The sequence below is a fragment of the Engraulis encrasicolus genome, chromosome 9 (genome assembly GCF_034702125.1).
Source record: "Engraulis encrasicolus isolate BLACKSEA-1 chromosome 9, IST_EnEncr_1.0, whole genome shotgun sequence".
Classification (NCBI taxonomy): domain Eukaryota; kingdom Metazoa; phylum Chordata; class Actinopteri; order Clupeiformes; family Engraulidae; genus Engraulis; species Engraulis encrasicolus.
In genome coordinates, this window is record NC_085865.1 from 40,802,616 (window position 1) to 40,827,615 (window position 25,000).

At 44.4% G+C, this 25,000-nt stretch overlaps 1 protein-coding gene across 1 annotated transcript in view; it reads left to right on the forward strand.

The window, feature by feature from the left end:
- The window catches only part of znf438 (zinc finger protein 438), a 70,040-nt gene extending 59,443 nt beyond the window's left edge, over window positions 1–10,597 (forward strand). Inside the window, exons 3-6 of the mRNA XM_063207155.1 lie at window positions 3,729–3,879; window positions 4,885–6,161; window positions 8,150–8,246; window positions 8,940–10,597. Coding sequence (XP_063063225.1) covers window positions 3,754–3,879; window positions 4,885–6,161; window positions 8,150–8,246; window positions 8,940–9,434 — 1,995 coding nt within the window. The 5' untranslated portion in view covers window positions 3,729–3,753 and the 3' untranslated portion in view covers window positions 9,435–10,597. The remainder of the gene's footprint in view (window positions 1–3,728; window positions 3,880–4,884; window positions 6,162–8,149; window positions 8,247–8,939) is intronic.
- Window positions 10,598–25,000: the final 14,403 nt, after the last annotated feature.

Genomic DNA, 25,000 nt, shown 5'->3' on the forward strand with positions numbered 1-25,000 from the left:
TGTCTGTCTGTGCGTCTGTTCAAGCATGTATGTGTGCATGTGCTGATGTGTTCCTATAAGCATACGTTTGTACATATGCATACCGGTATGTGTTTTTCAACAGGGGTTCTAGGGGGCGTTGAGAAGGATACAGCTGAGAGGAGGGGATGGTCAGTTGCCTAGTCAGTTGTATGTTTTACAGTTTTTCTTGATCGCAATTTTTTGAAACTGACTCACACAAAGTCGTCATTATCACTATTTCAGCAGAGCAAAAGACATGTTGTGCATATGTATTAACACATTCTTGTTGACTTGACACATTTTCCATTCATATAACAAAGTTTTTGCTCAACAGTCAATGCTTATGCCATTTAAGTAGTACAAATTTCTTTGATTAAGCTCTGATAACCATACAGAAAAATCTACTCCCGATTTTTTGAAATTACCGTCAGTTGTATGAACTCACCAGAGCACCTATTTGACACTCCCTCTCAAAAATTTTAATTTAGCAATCATTCTTTATACACAGTGTCATCTTGTTTGTTCTTGGCATGGAGGGCTTTTTTTCTACTGTAAGTACATTATCGTACTGAAACATCATATTTTACTTTACACATATTTTCTGTGTTCTCAGTAAATTTTTGATTACAGTACAAAAAAATCAAAACAAACAAACAAAAACAAAACAATAATTACATCAAAGCATTCTGATTCTCAATCCAATTCTTTGCAAGAAGACATTATTGACACTACCTAGCCTACTGACAATTTTGCAAAGCATTTACTGGGCCTGCTGTATTTCAGTCACTAGATCCTGATCAAGCAGTGACTATCTAAATAAAAGAAACAATGGAACTGGCTTGAAAGTTATGTAATTGACAGCAGCAAATTCTGTCTAAATGATTGCCGTATTTTGGATTTTTCCGACCAGAGTGTAATGACTGACTGGGAGTGTTCATACGGTCCGTGTACTTTTTCGTTCATTCATTATTCTATTTTGGAATGAAATATGAAATTCAAAAAAGGGTGCAACTTCTTGTTTTGATTAAAGCAATACAAGCAGAAATGGCTGTATTTTGTTTACTGCATGTGTTACTTCATACCATAATAGCATTATAAAAAATGACAACATTTTTGATCGTTTTTCAATTTGTGATATTTGGCTATTCGTTTATTGAATTTCATTTGACTGACCCCTCCCCCTCTGTTTACCCGGAAGGAAAGTTTGCCGTCTGAAACGCATCAGAAAAGGTCTAGCTACCAAACGACACACAGAACAGTAGCTGGAGCCAGAGACACAACAGAAAAATAATAGAATGATGAAAAACATTTTTGCGATGTACAGGCTAGTAGGCCTATGCGCAGCACGCGTGATGGCCTGTATATCCGCCTTATAAAATAGAGATGAAGTTCCCCTTTATGTTATGGACTCAACTTTATAGCCTAAATAAAGGCTAAAGTCTCTGGAATCAATAACCTATTATACCCTTTCACATGTAGTAATATGCATTAGGGAGCAAACGGTCCAAAGCAGTGTTCTCACGCAAACTGTTACGTATTCTGGCAAGTGTAATGAGCTGAAGCGCGCGCTCTCCATACCAAGTTTTACGCATGTTGAATACACATTTCACTTTGGTGTATTTGGAACATTAGTGATATTGTTGGAAAGCAATATGTCCGGGTATACACCTAAAGGCTGGAGATGAACTGGGAAACTGATGCTGATCGTAAGAACTGTCAATGTTCTCGATGACAGTTGGTCTACCCCTTCCCATCGAAGATATCTCTCCTGGTCGCACAGCTGCACTTCTGTTGGATTAGAACGCTATAATAGGCTATATGGCCAAATACAATCAAGTCTTAAGACCAGGCCTAAGCACATGAAATGTCGTTGCGAAGGTTAAATTGGTTGATAAGTTTAAGTCAAAATATAGACAGTAAATCATTCTTCCCCCTCTGGGACGCCCTACTCAATGGTGGTGGGTCGCATGCTTTTGGCGCTTGCTTGATATGGATAGCCTACGCAACCATCTCATGACACAAATTCCTCGCACAGTCATCACAGATCGACCACATCTTTGAAGTGTAGCAACGTTCTGAATATTGCATCAACAATGCCTGCAAAGTCCGTTTGCCTCCAAAGAAACCATGTAATGAAGGCTCAACCAGCCTTCCAGGATTTACTCTCAGGTCACCCGAATTCTGAATAAACAAAAGACGCAATTCAGAAGGACGTTTTTCTTTATTGCTTTTCTCTCTTTTCTAAGATTCAACGTTTCATTTTCAGTACCTACAAAATATCAAAATATGGCGCTTGGTTCCATTTCACAAGTGATATTCAAGCGTAAATCATCATAAACAAGTCCTTATTCCTTTCTCGTGTGATATCCGAATTAGAATAATGAATGAACGAAAATATACACGGACCTCATACACTGCTATGCAGTGTGTATTGGACTGAAGACAGAGTTTGCTTTTATTGCATACGTTAAACATTTTGTAAACATAATAGCCTTTTGCAAACAAGATGTTGGATTAGGAGAATCGGTTTCTCTGGCTAGCCCGGTGCGTTAACTGTTATGAAAATGTGCTTTTTGGAGTGACAACTGTGTCAAAGCGATAAAAACTGCAATACTAAGGGTGGCGTTGCCAGGCTCATGATGTGGTTAAAGGGGCGTTGGGAGACTTATGATGAGGTCAAGGGGGCGTTTGCTCAAAAAAGGTTCAGATCCACTGTTGTACTATACACTCAGTGGCCACTTCATTAGGAACACCTAATCACATGGTGGCAACTCAATACATTTGTGCATGTAGACATGGTCGAGATGATCTTATGTAGTTCAAACCGGGCATCATCATTGGGAAGAAAGGCTATTTAAATAACTTTGAACATGGCATGGCTGTTGGTGCCGAAAGGCTTGATCTACTGGGATATTCACACATAACCATCTCTGGGGTTTACAAAGAATGGTGCGAAAAAGAAAAAAAATACAGTAAGCAGCGATTCTGTGGGCAAAAATGCCTTGTTGATGGCAGAGGTCAGAGGATAATGGCCAGACGGGCAACATTAAGTCAGATAACCGCTCATTACAACTGAGGTATGCATAAGAAAATCAACAACAACACATCAAATCTTCAGGCAAATGGGCTACAGCAGCAGAAAACCACATTTGGTGCCACTCTTGTTAGCTAATACCAGGAAAATGAGGCAGCAATTTGGCCAGGCTCACCATAAACGACGCTAGAAGCTCGGAAAAATGTTGCTGGTCTGATGAATCTTGATTTCTACTGCAAAACTCAGGTGGAATGGTCCGAATTTGGCGTCATCAGCATGAAAACATGGGTCAACCCTGCCTTACATCAATGTTTCAGGCTGGAGATTTAATGGCATGAGGATATTTTCTTAGAGCAATTTGGGCCAATTAGTACCAATTTATCTTTGTTGGAATGCAACAGCCTACCCAAGTATTGTTGCAGACAGTTCAGGCAGTTCTGAAGGCAAAAGGGGGTCCAACCCAGCAGTAGAGAGGTGTTCCTAATTAAGTGGCCCGTGAGTGTATATACCGGTAATCCTCTATCTGACCACCGATTTTGTGTGTGTGTGTGCTTGTATGTGTGTGTGTGTGTGTGTGTGTGTGTGTGTGTGTGTGTGTGTGTGTGTGTGTGTGTGTGTGTGTGTGTGTGTGTGTGTGTGTGTGTGTGTGTGCGTGTGTGTGTGTGTGTATGTGTGTGTGTGTTCCCCTTCCCAGGTGAGGTGAGAGCGTCCCCTCCCCAATGAAGAGCCTCCAGTTCCGCAGCATCGCCCCTAAGGCCCCTCCCCCTCCCCCAGCCCTGCTCTCAGAGACAAAGACCAACCCCAGCCCCCTGCTGGTCCCCGCACAGAACTATGCCCTCATGCAGGTAATGTTTTGTTGGTTTGTTTTTGTTTTTGATTGTTTATTTATTTATTTATTCATTCATGAATTTATTTATTAATTTCTTTGTTTGTTCATTTATTAATCCATTCATTCATTCTCGACAGACAGTTACGTGAATGTATGTATATATATATTTGTATGCAGATATGTGAACTAATAAGTAGAGGTGGGGATCCGAAGTTCAGAAAGTCCTTCAGTGTTGCTTCTGGTCAGGACAGGAGCAATACAAATATCGTTTCTGAGCTCTGGAAAAATCGGGAACTCCACCCACGGGAAGCAAACAACCAGTAGCAAACCAATTGCCTGGCTCTTGCCCGACAATGCAAGCTGCCATTAAGATTGAAGCAATAAATGATTATTTTTTTGACTGGAGAAATGGAACCCTGCTGCATGCTCCTAGACCTCCATGTGTGTGTAGCCCCACCAGGGGGCTCCACAGCTACACACACACATACAGAGGTCTGGTAGGAATCAGGCTAGCAAACTATGGGAGGCAGGTCAACCATGCTGTTTGGGAAATGTTAATTGTTATGCTCTTGGTCAGACCAAGTCTCGAAGAGATTTGAAAGTTGATGATAACCAGGCTACTGATCCCCAGCTAGATCAGCTCATTAGTGAGCTCTTCGGTGATGAGAGCGAGCAGCTATGCTCCACTTTCACTTTCTCAAATTAGAAGTTTGTCCACCCTCATGACTGATTAGTTAGATGTGTGCAATGTGTGTTTTGTGCATCTGCTGCATCAGGGTTGCCCAGGAAATCCTCTCCAAAAACCGCCTAGAGGAGGCACTAAATCCTGCCCAATTTGAACAACATTGTATTGATTTCTGTGCCCATAAATTTACAGAAAAACCTGCCCAATGCCTGTTTTTGACCGTTGTTACCCGCAGACGGCCATCCTAAGCATTCCAATTGGGCGGGTCAATCTGCTAACACTGACCTGCATTTCCTATAGGATCACTGACATGTCTCTGCTCTTCTCCTCCTCTAGGTGGCCGGTCAGGAAGGCACCTTCTCATTGGTCCCCTTGCCCGCTTCTCCCTCCCCCACTGCCTCCTCGCCACAGCAGCAGCCAATCAGCAAGAGCCTCAAGCTGCCCATCCCCAGGTACCAGCCAATGAGAAGCAAGGGAACGCCGGAGAAGGCGGGCAACAGCAAGACGGGCGGCAGCCCTGCCAAGGTTGCCATGATGACGCCGGCCAGATTGTCCATCCAATCAAAAGCCTCGGAGGTGGCCACCGTACCCAAGGAGTCACACTGTGATTCGCTGGTGTTTGCGTCGGAGGCGGGCTCAGAGGGTAAAAAGGCCGGCCCTCCTCTCGGGACGTTGGCCCCTAAGCCACTGGCCGTCGCCATGCCAACCAACACAACAGACATGATCCCGCCCTCTTGCCAAGTCACGCCTGAGAAGAAGTGTCAGTCGGCTCCGAGCCAGCCAATCACGGTGCTTTCTCCGGCGCTGTTTGGGAAGACGGTGAAGCTCATCTCGCCCCCTCCCTCGGGGAAGCTGCCTATCCTGCCTTACTCCCGCGTCAAGGACAAACTCCTAGCCAATAGCGCCTCAGCTAACACCCCTGTTGTCCCTCCTCCCGCCCAGCCTCCCGTTCCGCCTCCACCTCCTCCCTTAACCAATCGGAGGTCTCTGTTGCCGCTCCGACCGACGACCAGCCAATCAGTGAAGAGGAAACGCGGCCGGCGCAGGAAGACGGCAGAGGACATCTTGGCTCTGGAGGCTCGCAGGAAGAGGGCGTTGACCTTCTTTAGACGACGCCCACAACAACAGCCACCACCCACACCACCACAGCAACAAGCCGCCGCCGCCCCCGACAACAACAAGCCGCCTCCCACTTCCCCGTTATGCCCCTCCTCTTCCAGAAAGTATCGCAGCATCCGACCCAAACCGGATCCGTCTGTGGGTCAAACTCCTCCCCTTCTGCTGACCTCATCATTGTCACCGTCATCATCGCTATCATCGTCACCGCCTCAGCCCGCTAGTTTGACCCTCCACCCCTGCCCCACCTGCGGACGCTGCTTCCAGCACAAGCCCCACCTGACCAGTCACATGACCACCCACCTGCTCTCCTCCACCAATCACGGCAAGGCGTCGTCATCACGCCCTCCCCCGTTGTCCCGGCCCTCTCTGCGGTGTCCCTTCTGCCAGAAGTCCTTCAGCTACGTGGGCGTCTTCTTCAGCCACCTGAGGGAACTGCACAGGGTGATACTGACAGTGGAGCCCTCTATTGCCCAACATGAGGAACACACGCCTGGGTAAGATATAGATACAGTAGATACACACACACACACACACACACACACCTTCAACAATATACAGTGTCTTTGAAACACACACCTGAGCAACATACACATCATACATATATGGGTAAAATACGGGGAAATATACACATAGTTAACATGTTCTGATGAAGGCCGGGGACATACTTGCTGTGTGCCTATGTACCTGTGCACTATGCATCTAATCGCTTGCAACCGAGTGAACATTCTTGCCTCAGGACGACTGGAGCACTTCGCACAATACTGGAGGTATCGTCTAGGGCAGCGGTCCCCAACCACCGGGTCGCGGACCGGTGCCGGTCCGTGGACTATTTGATAGCGGGCCGCACGACATAAGTTTAAAAAAAAAAAAAAAAAAATCCAGAAGACATGCCTTTGTTATGAACTGCAGTGCAGAACTTCTCAAATATAACTTTTAGTATCGCCATATTAATATTTGCATTAGCATAGACGTAGCACAAGTAGGCTATTTTAATTTTCAATAACAAGCAAACTTTTCTTTGTGCCGTCCAATCACTAGTTGAATGTCAAATGCGCCAGACGCATGCTTCGTGGCCGCGCCCACTTTACTTTTCAATGCTGCAGTGCAAAGTGGATGGTGGCCGTTTTGGAGAGTTGGCTGTCTTCTCCGGCTTTCTTTTTAAGGCTTTTGAACGTTGCGAAGCAAACTTTTGGGAGCTATTTTAGAAATCCACTTCTATCATTTGTTGCTATTTCAGTTTCGTGACAACAACGCTGTGTTACGAACGCAAAGCGTTGCGAGACATGTCACTAATAACGACCGACACTTGTTTCAGGAGCTCCTTAAAGTCAGCGTTAGCAGAAAATCAAGCGACGACATGCAACCTTTTGCCTTTTTAAAAATATTGCACATAAAACCACAGGCACTCGGACTGCGGTAGAATCAAACGCTGGTTATGCAACAGTCCACACAAACGCGACACGAGGGCACAAGCTGCTAGTGGCAAACTTCAGCGATGTCAAACTCCAGCTTCCAACTATCCCCCGTGTTTTTCGGAAAAAACAATGACGACTGCTTGTTGGAAACAGTTGACCTTGAATTAATAGAAGCACCACTTAACCAGGAGACCTATAACCCAGTCATAAATAGCCCTGAATTTCACTGCGTTCAAATGTCCTCAATGGAAATGAACATGGCCAGAGCAGAGAACGCATACTCTCGCATGGTTAAAAATAGTAGTATGACCTATGACCAATAATGGCTCCACAAATTAGTGGGTTAATTGTCAGTTTAATAGTCAAATACTAAATATTATGTTTAAATGTAGGCTGTTACACATTTTGAATGGAGTGAAGGAAAAGGATTAGGCCTTATTTTTAGACCCTATTGATACTATTATTATTAGGCCTATTAATAATAACAATAAGAACAAATAATAATAATAATGTGAATAAAGATACTAATGATAATAGTGTGATAATAATAATATTTATTATTGTTATTGTTATTGTCATTATTATTATTATTATTATTATAACGCGTGACTACCGGTCCGCGAAAAAAAAATGGGACTCAAACCGGTCCCTGGTGCTAAAAAGGTTGGGGAACCCTGGTCTAGGGGGCAGATTGCCAACGGGGCTCTCATTAATGTTTTCCTACCTTTACCGCAAAACTCACCATGGAAGTGATCAGCTCACTGAAGATATCACCTCACGGTTTTGTCAATATTGCACCGTACACACTCGTCTACGAACTCTGTGACTGTTGCTCTACCGCGTGCAAACTTGACATACAATTCGCATGGCAACATGTTCATGCACCAAAAGTGCCCTCGCACCCCTATTCTGTAGCAAGCATATCCCTGACCTAAAGCCTAAAGGTGCACTGTGAATTACTTGTAATCGTCTATTTCCAGAATTCATATTCTGAGCACAATCCTACACTGTGTACCTTTAACGTAAAGTCTCTGTCAACATGTAAGCTTCATCTGCTGTGTTCGCAGCTCTGAGTCTGGAGAGGAGGAGATGGAGGACCCTGTGGAGCTGCAGATCAAATGTGGACGATGCCAAGCGGTCACACCCACCTTCTCAGACATGCAGGTAAAATACATATGCACAGGAATACGCACACACATAGTGTACATGGGCGTAGTTTATGGGGTGAATGGTGCGGACATGTGCATACCACCTCTGAGAGCCCACCACTTTATAACCAATATAATGTGATAATATTAACCCTGGACAATTTGTCTAACCTCACAACTTTCTAAACCAAGCCTCCACCATTGCACACACACACACACACACACACACACACACACACACACACACACACACACACACACACACACACACACACACACACACACACTTGAATGCGTTGTTGCTATCTACCTTAGCAGCCTAAAGCATTAGCATTGTAGAATGGTGCATGTTTCGGCCACTCGATAAGGAAGCCAGAGCAGTGCAGTGGTGTCTGAACTTGCCCACTCTCTAATGTAGCCTACACATACTCTCTACCTCCCCCAACACAAAGATGAAATCATGTGATATACCACTAGTGTTGTAATTACATTTCTACATCTGTAAGAGTAGAATTTATAAATGTTTGATGAATATTAAAAATGAACATAACATTTCCCAGTCATGTACGAACATTTGGTAATGTTTCGTTCATCATTTTTTTCATTGTTTACGTTTGTGATTATTGCTTTATAAGCAAAGATTATCATAAAGATTTACCGTACTTCTTCTACTTTATTCAACTCTCTTCTCTCCTTCTCCAACACGCAGCTACACCTCCATTATGTGCACGGCCAAGGTCAAGGGGTGGAGCCTGGGCCCTCAGGCGGCGGGGTCTTATCACAGTCGTCTTCGTCCACTGCTCCGATTGGTGGAGGCCGGACGGTGGAGGAGGAGCTGGTCAAGCATGCGGCGCACTATTGGAGGCAGCTGAACGAGAGGCGGGGCGGCATGCGGAGGCGGGGCCTATACCAGGAAATGTTCCCGTCCAGACTCCACAGGCGCCATCCCTATCGCTTCGGGTCGGGGGCGGGGACAGCGGCGAGCCAGCAGCCAGGGCCAGGGCTGTCATTGGTCAGGACTGGGGGGCGGGGCTTTGACTGTTTCTTGTGCAGCGCGCTATTGGACAGCAAGCAGGAAGTGCTGGAGCACTGGAGGGGGCGCCACCACTGTGAAAAGCCGGCCCTCTTATGGGAGGTGCTTAGCGGAGAGGGAAAATCCATAGATGATGCAACAACAATAGCAGCAGCTTCGAGTGACGCTTGATGTCCAACAAATAAGATAATTGTGAATGTGTGTGTGTGTGCGCGCGTGTGCGTGTGTGTGTGCCACTGATGTGTATCAGAGTTTGTGTTCCAGTGTGTACCGGTATATTGCACACATGAAGGTGTGTGTGTGTGTGTGTGTGTGTGTGTGTGTGTGTGTGTGTGTGTGTGTGTGTGTGTGTGTGTGTGTGTGTGAGTGTGAGTGTGTAAGAGAGAGAGAGAGAGAGATACATGTAAGTCACTACTACAAACTTGTTCCGCTGTTCTGCCACGTAACCATGTTCAGTTGCACTGCATTCGTCATTTGAATGTCAACTTCTTCAAACTTTTTTGTTGTTGTTTTTGCTTGAGTTGCTAATTTATACAATTGTTTTGACGTGTTTTTCCTACAAGAGTGTGTTGTGTTCTCACTGTAAATATAATTTGTATAATTTGAGTGTTTTTGTTCGATGCTAAGTTCATGTGGTTATTCACTACAAAGCAGAGGAGAGAGATCTGATCTAGGTCCACGAAGCCTTCAGAAAACAAAACCAGCCAATCATGCCTCTCTTTCAAGTTTTGTTATTATTTCATCAGCCAATTGCAGATTTCGCCTGTGTTGCACTGGCTAACCTGGGGTCCGTATCTCGAAAGCGTCTTTGCTAACGACGTTACCAACGTCCTTTGTAAGAGCGACTCAACTCTCTCTCGACAGTGACGCTCACCACTAAATCCAAGGGAATGGTGTTACGTCTTAAGACGGTTTTAAGACGGTTAGCAATGACAAGAATCGAGAAACGGACCCCAGAGCTCATCATGTTCTCAGGATGAGAAACTGAGTCAAGGACCTTCAGGTGTGATTGGGTGTTAATGGGTGACATCATAATGCAAACTTTTGACTGTCATATAAAGACATTTTCAAGGACAGACAACGACACAAAACAAAGCCCAATTTGAATGTCCACCCATGTGTGTTAGATCGTGTTTAGGTGTGTGTGCGTGAATGTGTGTGTTGTGGCTTACTGATTGTCAGATGTCTATATTGCTTTTCCAAAAAAAAGAAACCAGACTGTTGTTCAACTGTGTGCAAATGATGTAACAGTAAAAAAACAAAACACATTATTGACAGGGTAACTGAATGTTTCACACCATATAAACGATAAGCATACTGTTCTAATAGATATAGAAGACACAAAGAGGATATTATACTGTAATGTATGTAGAGAGGATTTCAAATAAAGACTTCAATATTTATACATACATGTACATATACGTATACCTATATATAAGCTATATATAGAGCTCTGTTTGCATTGAATGAAATGTAGACACCATGCTGCTGTTGAGGATGAGTGGAGGCAAGTGGAGATGGATCACCATGCTAATGCCATAACGTCATAATGGCCTCCTTTACATGAGACATTTGATTCTGTGTTAACTCACTTTAATTCTGAATAAACCTTAATTCAGCTTTGAAAACATCATGTTAACACTTCAGAATTAAATGAAAGTCAAAGTAAACTCGAAGGACCTATTTAATTCTGAATTATTGATTCTGAATTAGAAAAGTGTTGTAAGTGTAGCCATTGCCATAGCTTAACAAATGCTCTCAACGTATTCATCCTCTCACACCATGTAAATGGCCTGGTCATCATCACCTTTATTCATGCCCTCACCCTCTCACCATACACATGTCCTGATCATTACCAGGGGCGGTCCTAGGGACGGGCCGACCGGGCAAGTGCACCGGGGCAACACCAGAGAGGGGGCGGCACCATCTCAAAACCACATCCATGTCGTGAAACCCCTGAATTAGCACCAGCCAACCGACCTTATTAGCAAATTTGACCCATTAAGCAGTGTGTTTTTGGCTAGTAAGATTTACATCTACTAGCCATTTTGGCTGGTGACGAAAAAAGTCAATTTAGAGCCCTGGTTATGAATATGAACATATCAAAAATCGTTAATAGTGTTATTTCTACACTATAACCACATTGTTGCTATAATAACATTACTATTAGTGGTTTTTGTCAGTTATAAGCGTTTTTGGTGTCTGAGGGGGCGTCGCCTGGGGTGCAACTCATTGTAGGACCGTCACTGATCATTACCTTATTATTATACTCACCTCTCATCATCCTGTCATCTTTGTCTACTTGCCTGCTCAGTGAAGGAAATTATGACCATATTATGCAATCATTCATTCATTCATTCTTCCATTCAATCATTCGTTCACTCATTCATTCATTCAATCATTCGCGCGTTCATTCACTCAAACCTTTCAGTCATTCGTTTCTTCTTTCAGTCATTGCACCAGACCGAGTAGGGTTGCTCTGTCCCAGTGGTTACTGTACTGTATGACCTCTTGGTTGGTCTCCCCTGTTGTTCACTTTAACTGCACAGATCTCGGCACCCACTTCACACCATAATAAAGCTGTTGTAAGCCTTTTCGAACACGGGAGTACTTCACAGTTCTTTTTCAAGTTCTTCTTAGAGGGTTTTTTTAATTTAGAGTTCTTTCTGCCGATTCTTACTGCCGGTTTGCTTCCCCTGTCTTGCAGGTGTTTCAGTAAAAGTAAATGAGAACAACAACAACCAACTGAAAATGTCTGGGACTTTCCAGGTCCCCTCAGACATGCAGCATAATCTGATTACTTGACGGACAGAAAAAAAAACCCCAAACAAACTGAGTTGTTTTAGCCGGGTGGGCATGTTGTTCATACTGCAGCCTACTATGCTGACATCATCCAGTACTATTTGAAGGATGCCAGTTTAGAGTAGGGGGACTACCAGTATATTCTGAAAAAGCATCCCCGACTGCTCGATGCAAAGAGACTGTACCATTGAGATTAGACTCTGCACTAAACAGCACTTGAAACGCCCAATTTCTGTCAACACATCAGTGCAATTTCTACAGTAAGCTGGGTTTTCTTTTTAAAAGATGAAGAGTTCAGATGCAAAACCCCCTAACTCCATTTCTGAAGACCTGCACTTCCATATTTTTAGAGAACCCTGTTGTTGGTTTGGTTTACATTCATGTACTTGATAATACATATAAATAGTTATATTACAAAAATAATTTTAAAAAAGATGCAATTTTGATAGCCTTGCATTAAATAAAAAATAATTAAGATTATTTTCTTAAATGGCACTTAGGGGGTTTTGCATCTGAACTCTTCAGATAATGTTTGGCCTTTATTTGTGACAGGACGGTCGAGAGAAACACAGGAAGTGAGTGGGGAGAGAGAGGCAGGGAAGGACTGGCAAAGGACCCAGGCCAGATTTGAACCCGGCTCGCTGGCACAGCAGTGCAGTGCCCCACCACTTGAGCCCCAACAGGGGGCTAGCTGGGCTTTCTTTTTAAAGTGCCGTGTGTAGTGTCCTTGCATCCAGCAGCAGTGTAGTTAGGAATTCAAATCGGCTGAGAGAATCCCCTCATGTTAATTTGCATTGTTATTTGTAGTCAACTTGAGAAATTAAAAAAAGTATTCTTTGAACATATCATGAAATTGAAATTATTTGAATTATTGGATTCATTTGAATGAGCTATGCTGTGGATTGTCCAACTCTACAGAATGTGGATTATTCCATTCACAGTAAAATGTTATTTGCATCTGAAACAACTCTCCTCCATGGAAGATTATCATTCTGAAGTCACTAATAATTCTCCTGAACGAACTCTTTTTATCAGCTGGACTATCTATGTATCTGTATGTACATACAGGTCACTGCTAAAACATTTTACTCTTGTGAAATGTGAATATGTAATCACAAGCAGTAGGCAGTGGAATTAAATAGGCTTCATGTTGAATAATGCAATATTTAGCTATCAATAAATATTAATGGAGAATTTCTAAGTGTTCTAAATTCACAAGACTTCAGGAATGTTGAATATTTTAACAAAATGTGTAAAACCTAACTAAGGCAGACAGCATAAGACTTGTGAACTTGAGTTATAAAATCTACACACAGTTGACATACAGCATGACCCTCTATATTCAGTTACAAAATGTAATTAATTACTCAGATACTGTATTCAATTTTTGTATTATTTTCTGAATGCCAATTTATGTCACTTTTTTGGAAGCACATGACATACTGTAAACTTAACTGATTTTCTCACAGCTACACTCATATTGCTGCAAGGTGTGTGTGTGTGTGTGTGTGTGTGTGTGTGTGTGTGTGTGTGTGTGTGTGTGTGTGTGTGTGTGTGTGTGTGTGTGTGTGTGTGTGTGTGTGTGTGTGTGTGTGTGTGTGTGTGTGTGTGTGAATGCGTGCGTGTGTGTGTGTGTGTGTGTGTGTGTGTTTTGCTCTGAGGCTGTAGCAATCAGGTCACGAGTTGGTGTTGGTGTGTGTGTGCGTGTGTGTGTGTTTGCGTGTGCATGGGCGTCGCACAGGGGGGTAAAGTGTGACTGAATCACCAGGGCCCAGGGGGCCCACACACAGAGGTGAGTGTGTGTGCGTGCGTGTGTGTGCGTGTGTGTGTGTGTGTGTGTGTGTGTGTGTGTGTGTGTGTGTGTGTGTGTGTGTGTGTGTGTGTGTGTGTGTGTGTGTGTGTGTGTGTGTGTGTGTGTGTGTGTGTGTGTGTGTGTGTGTGTGTGTGTGTGTGTGTGTGTGTGTGTGTGTGTGCGTGCGTGCGCAGGAGCAGTGGTGTAGTTTTTTATGGTGGGTATACTGTATATTTGAGCACTTTTTGAAGTGGGTATACTGTATATATTTGTGTATTCAAAATAATGGATCAATCAATTTTAAGTGGGTATACCCCTGAAATTTAGAAGTGGGTATACTCTGTATACCCGCGTTCTACGTAGACTACACCACTGTGCAGGAGTGTCATGCAGTGGCATTAATCCCCTGGGCTGGGCAGCATAGCATAGCCAGGCTTACAGCAGCTTTAACCTCCACAACTCATTACCACTCTCATTTTGGGCCGTCCCTAAAACTGATCCCTTTAAACAGGGACACATTAGCCGCCTACACACACACACATACACACACACACACACACACACACACACACACACACACACCTATGCTTGTCACCCCCCTCTGCATACTCACTACATCAAAAGCTCTTCACGTTAAATACTTAAACTCCCTCCATTATTCCATCACAAGCTCTGTGCGTGTGTGTGTGTGCGCTTGTATGTGTGTGTGCGTATGCATGTGTGCGTGTGTGCGTGCGTGTATGTGTTGCATATTTCTCTGTGGCAATATCCAGTCAGTGTCATTAGTGTGTGTGTTAGAGAGATTGAGTGGTTTTGTCTGTAGCAGTGCTAAGCGTGTAATACCAGTGTGTATGGGTACAGTATATATGCGTGTGTGAATGTTTTTGCATTTCTTGTGTAGTCTCTTAACTGCAGGTGGCCCGTCGATGGGCCTATTCACTCTTTTCGCAAAACACTCAACTACATCATGACAACATTGCTAAGACAATGCAAGGAGTCTTGATTAAGACTTACTGTATTATTAATACCATTTTGGTTAAAGTAAGGTTAAAACAGAGGCTCTGCGTTAACTTTTGCTTACTGTTTTAGTTCTTGTTGATGTTGTCCTTTTCCGCCTCCTCCTCCTCCGCCTCTTCCTCCTCCTCCTCCCCCTCCTCCTCCTCCTCCTCCTCTTCCTCATCCTCTTCTTCCTCATCCCTCTCTTCTTCCTCATCCTCCTTCTCTTCTTCTTCATCTTCCTCTCCTTCTCCCCATTTCTTCTTCTACCTCCCTCCCCCCTTCTCTTCCTCCTCCTCCTCTTCCTCCTCGTTCATGGTGCCTCAGTAAAGAAAGAAGAACTACACTCTACTCGACTCCAGTGTCCGTTCCTTCACCCCTCTCTCCCTCTCCCCCTTTCCTCTCTCTCTCGCTCTCTCTCTCGCTCTCTCTCCCTCTCTGATTTCACTTTTGTGCCCTCAGTGCAACACATACTCTCTTTTGCTCTTCTTCATCCTCTTCTCACAATCTCGGGTTCCAAAATATTTCTCTCTGTGTGTGTCCCCCTTTCTCTCCCTTTCTCTGATTCCCTTACCCGCCAGTGTTTACCACACTTACAGTATCTCTCTCTTCTTTCTCCTCCTCCTCATCCTCTCCTCTTTCATCATGCGCTCCTCTCCTCTCCATCTCTCTCTCCGCAGGGCTGTGGACGAGGCACACTCGTCTGCAGGGACACAGCAAATGGGATTAATGAGACACTGTGTGTGTGTCTGTGTATGTGTGTGTGTGTGTGTGTATGTGTGTGTGTGTGTGTGTGTGTGTGTGTCTGTGTGTGTGTGTGTATGTGTGTGTGTGTGTCTGTGTGTGTGTGTGTGTGTGTGTGTGTGTGTGTGTGTGTGTGTGTGTGTGTGTGTGTGTGTGTGTGTGTGTGTGTGTGTGCATTTATTTACTGCATGTGTTTGTGTGTATACGCAAACATATAATGGATTTTTCATTGGCGTGTATGTGTATGTGTGTGTGCATGTGTGTGCGTGCGTGCGCGCGTTTGTGTGTGTGTGTCCAGAGGGCTAGCTGGAGGTTTTGAGGGCTCCACATGCTTTACTTCCACACAGACAGACTACCATCTGTCTCTACAGCTTACTTACCTCTCTGAGTGTGAGTGTGTGTGTATATATGTGCGTGCGTACGCACGTGCGTGCGTGCGTGCATGTGTGCACATGAGTGTGTTTGAGTGTGTGTGCGTGTCCGTGTGCATGCGTGCGTGTTTGCTACCTCTGGCCTGGATGACCTTTACTACCACCACTACCACGCACGCACGCACACACACACAGACACACACGCACGCACACACACACAGACACACACACACACGACATTAACTGCCAGACTTCACATGTAGGTTACTGAGCAGAAGATGTGGAATATAAATTAATGGGATTCTCAAATCGTGGAGTGATGAGTCTATTTCATATGCTCTCTACTCTGCGGACCCTCTAATAGCAACCGAAATAATAAGGCTAGATACATATTATTCTGTTCTCTGTCTCTCTCTCTCTCTCTCTCTCTCTCTCTCTCTCTCTCTCTCTCTCTCTCTCTCTCTCTGGCACACAAACACATGCACGCACACACATGCACTCATAAACGCACGCATGCACACACTCATGCACACACATGCACTCACGCACACACGCACGCATGCACGCACACACGCACAGGGGCGTAGCAGCAACTTTGGGGCCAACTGTATGTACAATCAGCTCCAATGGAACCCCCCCCCAGCCATACATATCTACATAAATCAGACTGTGTGTGGGCCCCCTATATACATGGGGCCCTGGTGTCTCAGTCACACTTTACCCCCCTGTACGACACCCCTGCGCGCGCACACACACACACACACACACACACACACACACACACACACACACACACACACACACACACACACACACACACACACACACACACACACACACACACACACACACACACACACACACACACACACACACAGCAACAGCAAGAGCCCTTTTCATGATGGCACAGCACGGTGAATCACTGCAGCCATTACTAACACTTGAGGAGGCATTGAGCAGACAGGAGATATGAATATGAGTGTGTTTGTGTTTGTGCATGCATGTATGCAGCCCTCAAAGGGGGGCTGCGAGGAGGGAGGTGGTGTGTGTTTGTGTGTGTGTGTGTGTGTGTGTGTGTGTGTGTGTGTGTGTGTGTGTGTGTGTGTGTGTGTGTGTGTGTGTGTGTGTGTGTGTGTGTGTGTGTGTGTGTGTGAGCCCAAGGGTGTGGGGGGGGGGGGGGTTGGGCAGGTTAGCGGGTAGAGGGGGCGTACATCAGACATGGAGGTAGAGGACAAGACATAGGCTACAAGTAGTAAATTGTATAGTGTCAAATCAGCACTTAGTTTTAGAGATTCCAAGCGTGTTGGTTTTGCTCTCCAAGTGTTTCATTAACACCACAAATTGTACTCTGTAGATGAGGACAAGGAAGGGGCAGAGGGAGGGGCAGGAGAAGCTAGATCCAAGGTGGAGTGGAGAAGGGCAGGCAGCTGGTGGTGGAGAGGGGGGTGGAGGATGGGGTGTATAGGGCTGAGGACAGGGTAGTAGAGGTGATGGGGGGTGAATAAGTGCTGTAGGTAGAGTGGGGGGATGGGAGCCAAGGATGGCTGGGTAGGTGGAGGACCAGGAAGATGATGGTGGAGCTGCTGCTGAAGTCAAGGCTCTGTAAGTGGGATGGGGGCTGGGATAGGTTGGTGCGGACCTGGTGGACGAGTGGTGGAAGGTGGAAGGTGGAGGTGGAGGTGAGGCAAAGGTGGAGGAGGGAAAGGAATGGTGGGCCATAAGACATGGGGTTTGGGGATGTGGGTGAGTGGCACTGTAGGTGATGTGGGTGACTGGGTTGGTGGTGCTGAGGAGAGGACAGGGTTGAACTGGGAGGGACCACAATCTGGCCCGGGCATTTTATGGCATAACCACCCCCATACTACAGTTATGATGGTCTCAGTCCACTGTAAATTAATCATGCCTCGATGGGCCCCCCGATCTAAATTGTGGGCCGATCTTTAGGGGAATATTTGAAAAAAACAAACCAACAAAAAACAAAAGCGTCTACCCCTGATGACTGTCAGTCCACCACAGTGGTGTAGTCTACTTTTTTATGGTGGGTATACTGTATATTTGAGCATTTTTTGAAGTGGGTATACTGCATATATTTGTGCTATTCAAAACAATGGATCAATCAATTTTAAGTGGGTATACTGAAATCCCTGAAATTTAGAAGTGGGTATACTCCGTATACCCGCGTTCTACGTAGACTACGCCACTGGACCACCAGGAAAATGCCCTGTATGCCAGAATACCAGTCCAGCCCAGGGAGAAGATGACAGGGCTGACTCCAAGGTAGAGTGAGTTGTGGTGGGGGCTGCATACGAGGTAGGTGGCGTGGAGGGGGAGGCAATGGTAGAGGGCAAGGAAGGGGGAAGTGGAGGGGGGAGGGGAGGCTAAGGCCAAGGGGAGAGAAGGCAAGGAAGAGAGCTGGGGGAAGGTGGCACAAACGCCAAAGGTAGGGATGTGGGTGGGGGCTGGGCATGGAGAATGGCAGAGTCTGAGTGGAGAATGGAGAGGCTGAATCCTAGGTTAGAGTGGGTTAGGAGGAAAGGGGCTGAGTGGGGCTGGAGGTAGTACGGTTGGGAAGATTTACCCCGATACCCATCGGAAAATCGATACCACCAGTACGATGCAGTTCCATCGATTTGCCAAACGTCTGCATCTGTAAAAACCACAAATAATCTTGACATGCATCGCATCTAAACTGTCTGCATCGATACAAACTGAATCATATCTCTTACAACTTTTTAGAATCTGGTCTATTTCTGGCTTATGTTCCCATGTGCAGCTGGCATAGGCTGGGTCAGATTCAGTGTGGAGGATGGGGGCAAGGAGTGTGGAAGGTGGAAGGGTTGGAAGAGTTGGGCTGGTGGAGATAGAGAGGAGGGAAGATGGTGGTGGCCAGGGGCCGGTGGAGGTGCTGGGGGCCTGGAGGTGAGGCAAAGGGAGTGAGGGTTGGGGGGGATGGAGTGTTATGGAGGGTGCTTATATATATAATATAGCCATTCCATAAACTGCTTAGCAACAATATCCATATGTACGTACGTTAAAAAATATGTACTTTTCCTGTGAATTTCACATTCACATTTAGAAATAATGCACGCCGTACCATCTGAGTCACGCTGTAATAGTCATGGAAAGGTTAATTACCATAGTACTACTCTGTTATGACATAACACCGGGCCTTTAGTGATAAACTATGACTTGGTCATTGCCATTCTGGTTACAACAAATGTATAACACCGTGTTTTAACGAGGGACAAAAATGTGTGGAATGCTTGGAAATGTAATGGTAGTGGGTCATGAAAATACTCTTGGAAATGTAATGGTAGTGGGTCATGGAAATGCAATGGTAGTGGGTCATGGAAATACTCTTGGGTTCAAAAGTGGATCCCGGCAGAAACAGTTTAAGAACCACTGAGCTGCAGTGAGTTTATGAGTGATTCTACGATTCGCCTACGCTTTTGGCAAAAGCAAAATGTCAATTATCAGTATTTTTTTTTCAACTAAATGACCTAGATGTTTACATAGTGTATATATTTAAGTTTCCAAACAAACTAATTGCAAAGCTTAACCCTTGTGTTGTGTTCATAAGCTGCATACACCTGTGGTGTCCGGGTCATTTTTGACCCGTGATAACAAAACTCAGCTATAAAATACCTAAAAACACTAGTTATCATCAAATATTGTTTTTCATCTCATGGCTAACTTGGTATGTATTCATATCCATGGAAATATTACTTGATGTATTCATCTTTTTGACTTTAAAGACATTTATCTTACATTATGCAAATCGTTTTTGATGACCAAAACTATCAAAATCTGCATAAATTCACTATTAATACCTCCCAAAGTGCTACAATCAGTGATTATGTTGTCCATGTATTACAGCTGATATGAGAGTACAACAATCCCCAAATTTATTTTATTAGTTTTTCTCTAATATTAAAAAATATCATCAAGAGTGGCATTTGTGGTGTTCGGGTCCAAACCAACCCAAAGAGATTTATAGCAGGATAAAGACCAAATGTCAACTAAATTAGTTTTTCAGTGCATAAAATTAATGTTTAAATATGTTGACTTGGTGTTTTTCAATATTTATATGATTTTAGTGTGGTAAATATACAAAATAACAATTCTGTCAGAGTCACAGCTATTCCGCCAATCTAATGCAAAGGTATTGGAAATGAACACCTCAATGAACATGAAAAAAGTCACACTATTCATCTGAATCCCTTATGCCATGAAGATGGACAGTTATGTCATTGCCACATCAACTTTATGGAAAGTATAAGACCAGTTCTACAGGTTTGGGTGCCATTATGAATTTTTGATACGTTTTTTGGAAAAAATAATGTGCAAAAATGTATTTTGCAAACAAATGTGCAAAAAAGCTCATTATATAATGCAGAAATGGATTCCCTGACCATGAAAACATATGAGTAGACACCAGAAATACATCTGTACTCCTTTCACAACAGGAGATATGACATATTGTAGTGTATGGGACTGTCCGGCGGCCATATTGGATTTGTAATATCAAAAAGCTGGCAAAAAAAAGTTCAGGCAAGAAATATATTTTCCTCACCATAAATCACCAAACTGAAGACAAAGGGCAACCAACTGCTTTTCAGAAATGCATAAAACAACCAAAAATCTATACCGGGTCAATTTTGACCCCCGAACACCACAGATGTAACTTTTTTTTTTTTGGACCTTTAAAATTTACTAAAATGATAAAACATATTTTTTTGTGTGGAAATGATTGTGACTGAGGATTAGATGAAGCCTTATTCCAAGAAAATAAAGGAAAGTGTGTTTTTTTCACACTAAAACTTGAAAACGGGTCAAAAATGACCCGAACACAACATAAGGGTTAATCTTAAATCATTTGATAAATACTCTAATGAAAGTGAACATTTGCTTGATTATTTTGTCAACAGTGTTATGGACAAATACCATGTCATTTCAAACATATATAAAAATACTACAGAGTTGAAACAACATACGTTTGAAAGCGCTTATGTCCCTTAGCAATAATGTTGTCATTAATCTGTGCAACTGATATAGAAAATGTGATTGTTGAGCTTCATAAGTAGGATTTTATGATTCACTGTGATACAGACTGACACATTTTTCATTATAAATCCCTGTAACGTCTGATTTGAATTTAGTCACCCTCCTTACACAATACTTCCTTCTCCAGAGATAATCCCTAGTGTCTGTTCATAGGATTTTTCCAACACATAAGGGATCAATAGCTCAAAAGCACTTTCAAAACAGTCAACCGTGTTACCCAACTGTGTACGATCAACAGTGCAGGGAAACAAGTCGGCACTTTTTTAGGAGAAAAAACAGAGCAGACGAACCCCTCTCCCTAGAACACAAATTATTTTGTTTGTGTGTCTGTAAATATGGAGATAAATTGGCAAAAACATACTCCTCCTCCACTGTCATCAGTGTTGACCAGATTGGGTTGGTTCCCGCCCAATTGGGCTGCTTAGGATGGACGTGTGGGGGTAAAAATGGCATTTATCAGAAAATCCCGCCCACTTTTTGCCATCGAAATCAATAGAATTGGGCGGGATTGTGTGTAGGCGGGTTTTGAACATTTTCTGGGCTGGAAATCATCAGCCTCATCTGGCAACCCTGACTGTCATAGCTAATTGTAACACCATTGACGGTAACACGGCTTGACATTTCAGCCATTTTTATGGTGTTGTGCTAACTGAGGACCTCAGAAGTTCCACCACAACACCTTAATCAATCCATGTATTTGTATGCTTTATCTGTGTTTTTCTACATGTGATTTCTAATTCAGATTCTTATGAATATGTTGATAACACAGTTGACAGGCAATTTTCCCGCTATGAGAACATGAAAAAGAATGGATTAAATTATGGAAGGATGGAGCTCAAAACTTACCAAAAAGTCTTACCATATCCTGCCAAAGAGGTTATGATATCACGTGATGTTATTCGTACGGTCTAAGACCAAACCATTACTGATTTATGGAGGGGGTTTCAGACCGTGACACGGTTAACACAGTTTTCGTGGACACAAACAAAATGGCAAATTTCATGTATAATGGAAAGGACAGTGGTCTTTCTGACAGTTTTGTCATATTGTGATGATTACTGTGAATCAACATTTGCAATCGTCTTGGGCAAAACAAGTTTCTTTACATGCTAATATGAAGACTGAATCTGACATTTGGAAAACGGGACGGCATGAAAACGCCCAAAACCAGTATTAAACATTCATTCTTGCTGAGGGAAATAATGCCATGTCTACACTTTCTGTATTATATGAAAGATAAATGTGTGCTAATGTCCAAAACATCATTGGATGCAGTTAATAGTTGAATTGGCAAATAAAATCCATGGACTTAAATGCGCAGACGATTTGTAGAATCACTCTTATGTATCAGTTAGCTACATGTATCAGTGTATGTATCTTGGGTGTGGTTGACGAACGCTGTGGGTGTAGCGGTGGACTCATGGGGCTAGATGTAGGTAAGCAGTGGTGTTGGTGCACTGTAAAGCATTGCAAGCCAGTTAAAAATAAAAAAGTAAGTTGCCTGCTGCCATATGTTTGTAAGCTAAATCAACATGAGTTTTAACCCAACTCGAGGCTTTCTCAACTGGCTGCAATATGTATGTCTATGGTGTGGTTGATGAAAATTGGGGGTGGGGGGCAGAGGTGGACAGGGGGATGGATGAACTGGCTGCAATGTTTTAGTGTGGGTGGTGGTGTTTTATAGGGGCAGGAGTCAGTTCTAATATGATCATAAGGTGTCTGATCATCACAGTCAGGGGTCTCACAGCCTTCCGGTGTTTGTTCTACACTCTTTCTTTCCCCTCTTTCTTTCTGTCCTTTTTCATTCATCTATTTTTTTATCCCCATGACTTTAATCATAAGCTTCTTTTCTCTCCTTACCTGTTGTTTTTCTTCTTCTCTGATTGCCTCTGTCTTTGCACTCCCTGGTGAGATGTGACATTGCGTGATGTGTTCAGAATAACAGCACAGCGGTAAACTGCAGGTACCTGTTTACAACACACACAGGCCCACTGACAGGGGGGGACAAATGGGTATGTTGTCCTGGGCCAAGGGAGAGAGGGGGCCTAGAATTGGGTCTTCATGGCATTGTATGTATTGAGAGAGCAGCCCTGTCAGATGGCTTTGTCCTGGGCCAAGTCAAAGCTGTCAGCGGCCCTACGACACACAGACACGCACGCACACACACGCACGCACGCACGCACGCACGCACGCACGCACGCACGCACGCACGCACGCACGCACGCACGCACGCATGCACGCACGCACACACACACACACACACACACACACACACACACATGGATCAGCATCCTCCAACTTCTTCTAAGAAAATGTGCTATACATGAGACATAGATGCATATTTCTCTTTAATCATCCTTCACTCTCTCTTCCGCCCAGTGTCTTTATCTCTCTCTCTCTCTCTCTCTCTCTCTCTCTCTCTCTCTCTCTCTCTCTCTCTCTCTCTCTCTCTCTCTCCTTCCTCTCTGCACACCTCGCTTCTCCCTATTTGCTCATCCCTTGCTTTCTCTGCCATAAGCTCTCTGCCCTCTGCTCTCTCTCTCTCTCTCTCTCTCTCTCTCTCTCTCTCTCTCTCTCTCTCTCTCTCTCTCTCTCTCTCTCTCTCTCTCTCCTTGTGTCTCTGCTTCCCTCCTGCGGAGGCTGTGATGTCAGAGTGAAGATCAAAGAGCAACAGAGAAGGCAGGATAGAGAAGAGAGGGAGAAGAGGAGAGGAGCAGGATTTTTCACTAGGAGAGAGAGAGAGAGAGAGAGAGAGAGAGAGAGAGAGAGAGAGAGAGAGAGAGAGAGAGAGAGAGAGAGAGAGAGAGAGAGAAAGGAAGGGAATGAGAGAGCAGTGAGGGATGCAGAGAGAGAAGGGGAGAGAAAGGAAGGAAAGAGAGAGAGGGAGGGGTAGAAAGAGATGGAGGCTGAAAGGGAGAGAGGGGGTAGAGAAGAAGAGAGAGAAAGGGAGCGCTAGAAGGAGAGAAAGGGTAGCGAAATAAAGAGATGGGGAGAGGAGGAATGAGAGATACAGAGGGAGCGAGGTTGGGGATGAAAGAGAGGGAGGGGAGGAGAGAGAGAGGGAGAGAGAGAATGGGGAGGGGGACATGCAAAGCAGTGAAGGTGAATGCGTCAGGGTAAAAAGTTAGTGAGTGTGCATGGACGCAAAAAGTAAAAAAATCATGACTGTATTTTCCATGTTCTTTTGTGCTGAAGAAAGAAAATGGGCAAATGAACAAACATTCACTTGTAGGCATGTTTGTGTTAAATTTGGCCTCTATTTGGATTATGGCAAAGACTCTCTCTCTCTCTTGTTCTCTCTCTCTCTTGCTCTTCATTCTCTCTCTCTCTCTCTCTCTCTCTCTCTCTCTCTCTCTCTCTCTCTCTCTCTCTCTCTCTCTCATATCTCTGTGTGTGCACATGCATGTGTGTGTGTCTGTGTGTGTGTGTGTGTGCATGTGTGAGCATTTGCATTTGTGTGTGTCTCTCTCTCTCTCATATCTCTGTGTATGCACATGCATGTGTGTGTCTATGTGCGTGTCTGTGTGCGTGTATGTGGGCACATGTGTGTATGAACATGTGTGTGTGTGTATGAGAGCATGCGTGTGTGTGTGTGTGTGTGTGTGTGTGTGTGTGTGTGTGTGTGTGTGTGTGTGTGTGTGTGTGTGTGTGTGTGTGTGCGTGCGTGTGTGTGTGTGTGTGTCTGTGTGTGTGTGTGTGTGTGTGTGTGTGTGTGTCTGCAGTCATGCTCACCCCTATCCTCTATCCAGTGAAACAGGAGAATTCTCTCAGGGCTGTGGAGCACTCAGAGGCCCAGATGGCAGGGTCCTGTCCGTGTGTGTGTGTGTGTGTGTGTGTGTGTGTGTGTGTGTGTGTGTGTGTGTGTGTGTGTGTGTGTGTGTGTGTGTGTGCGCGTGTGTGTGCGCGTGTGTGTGCGCGCGTGTGTGCGCGCGCGTGTGTGCTCGCGCGAGCGTGCGTGTGTGTGTGTG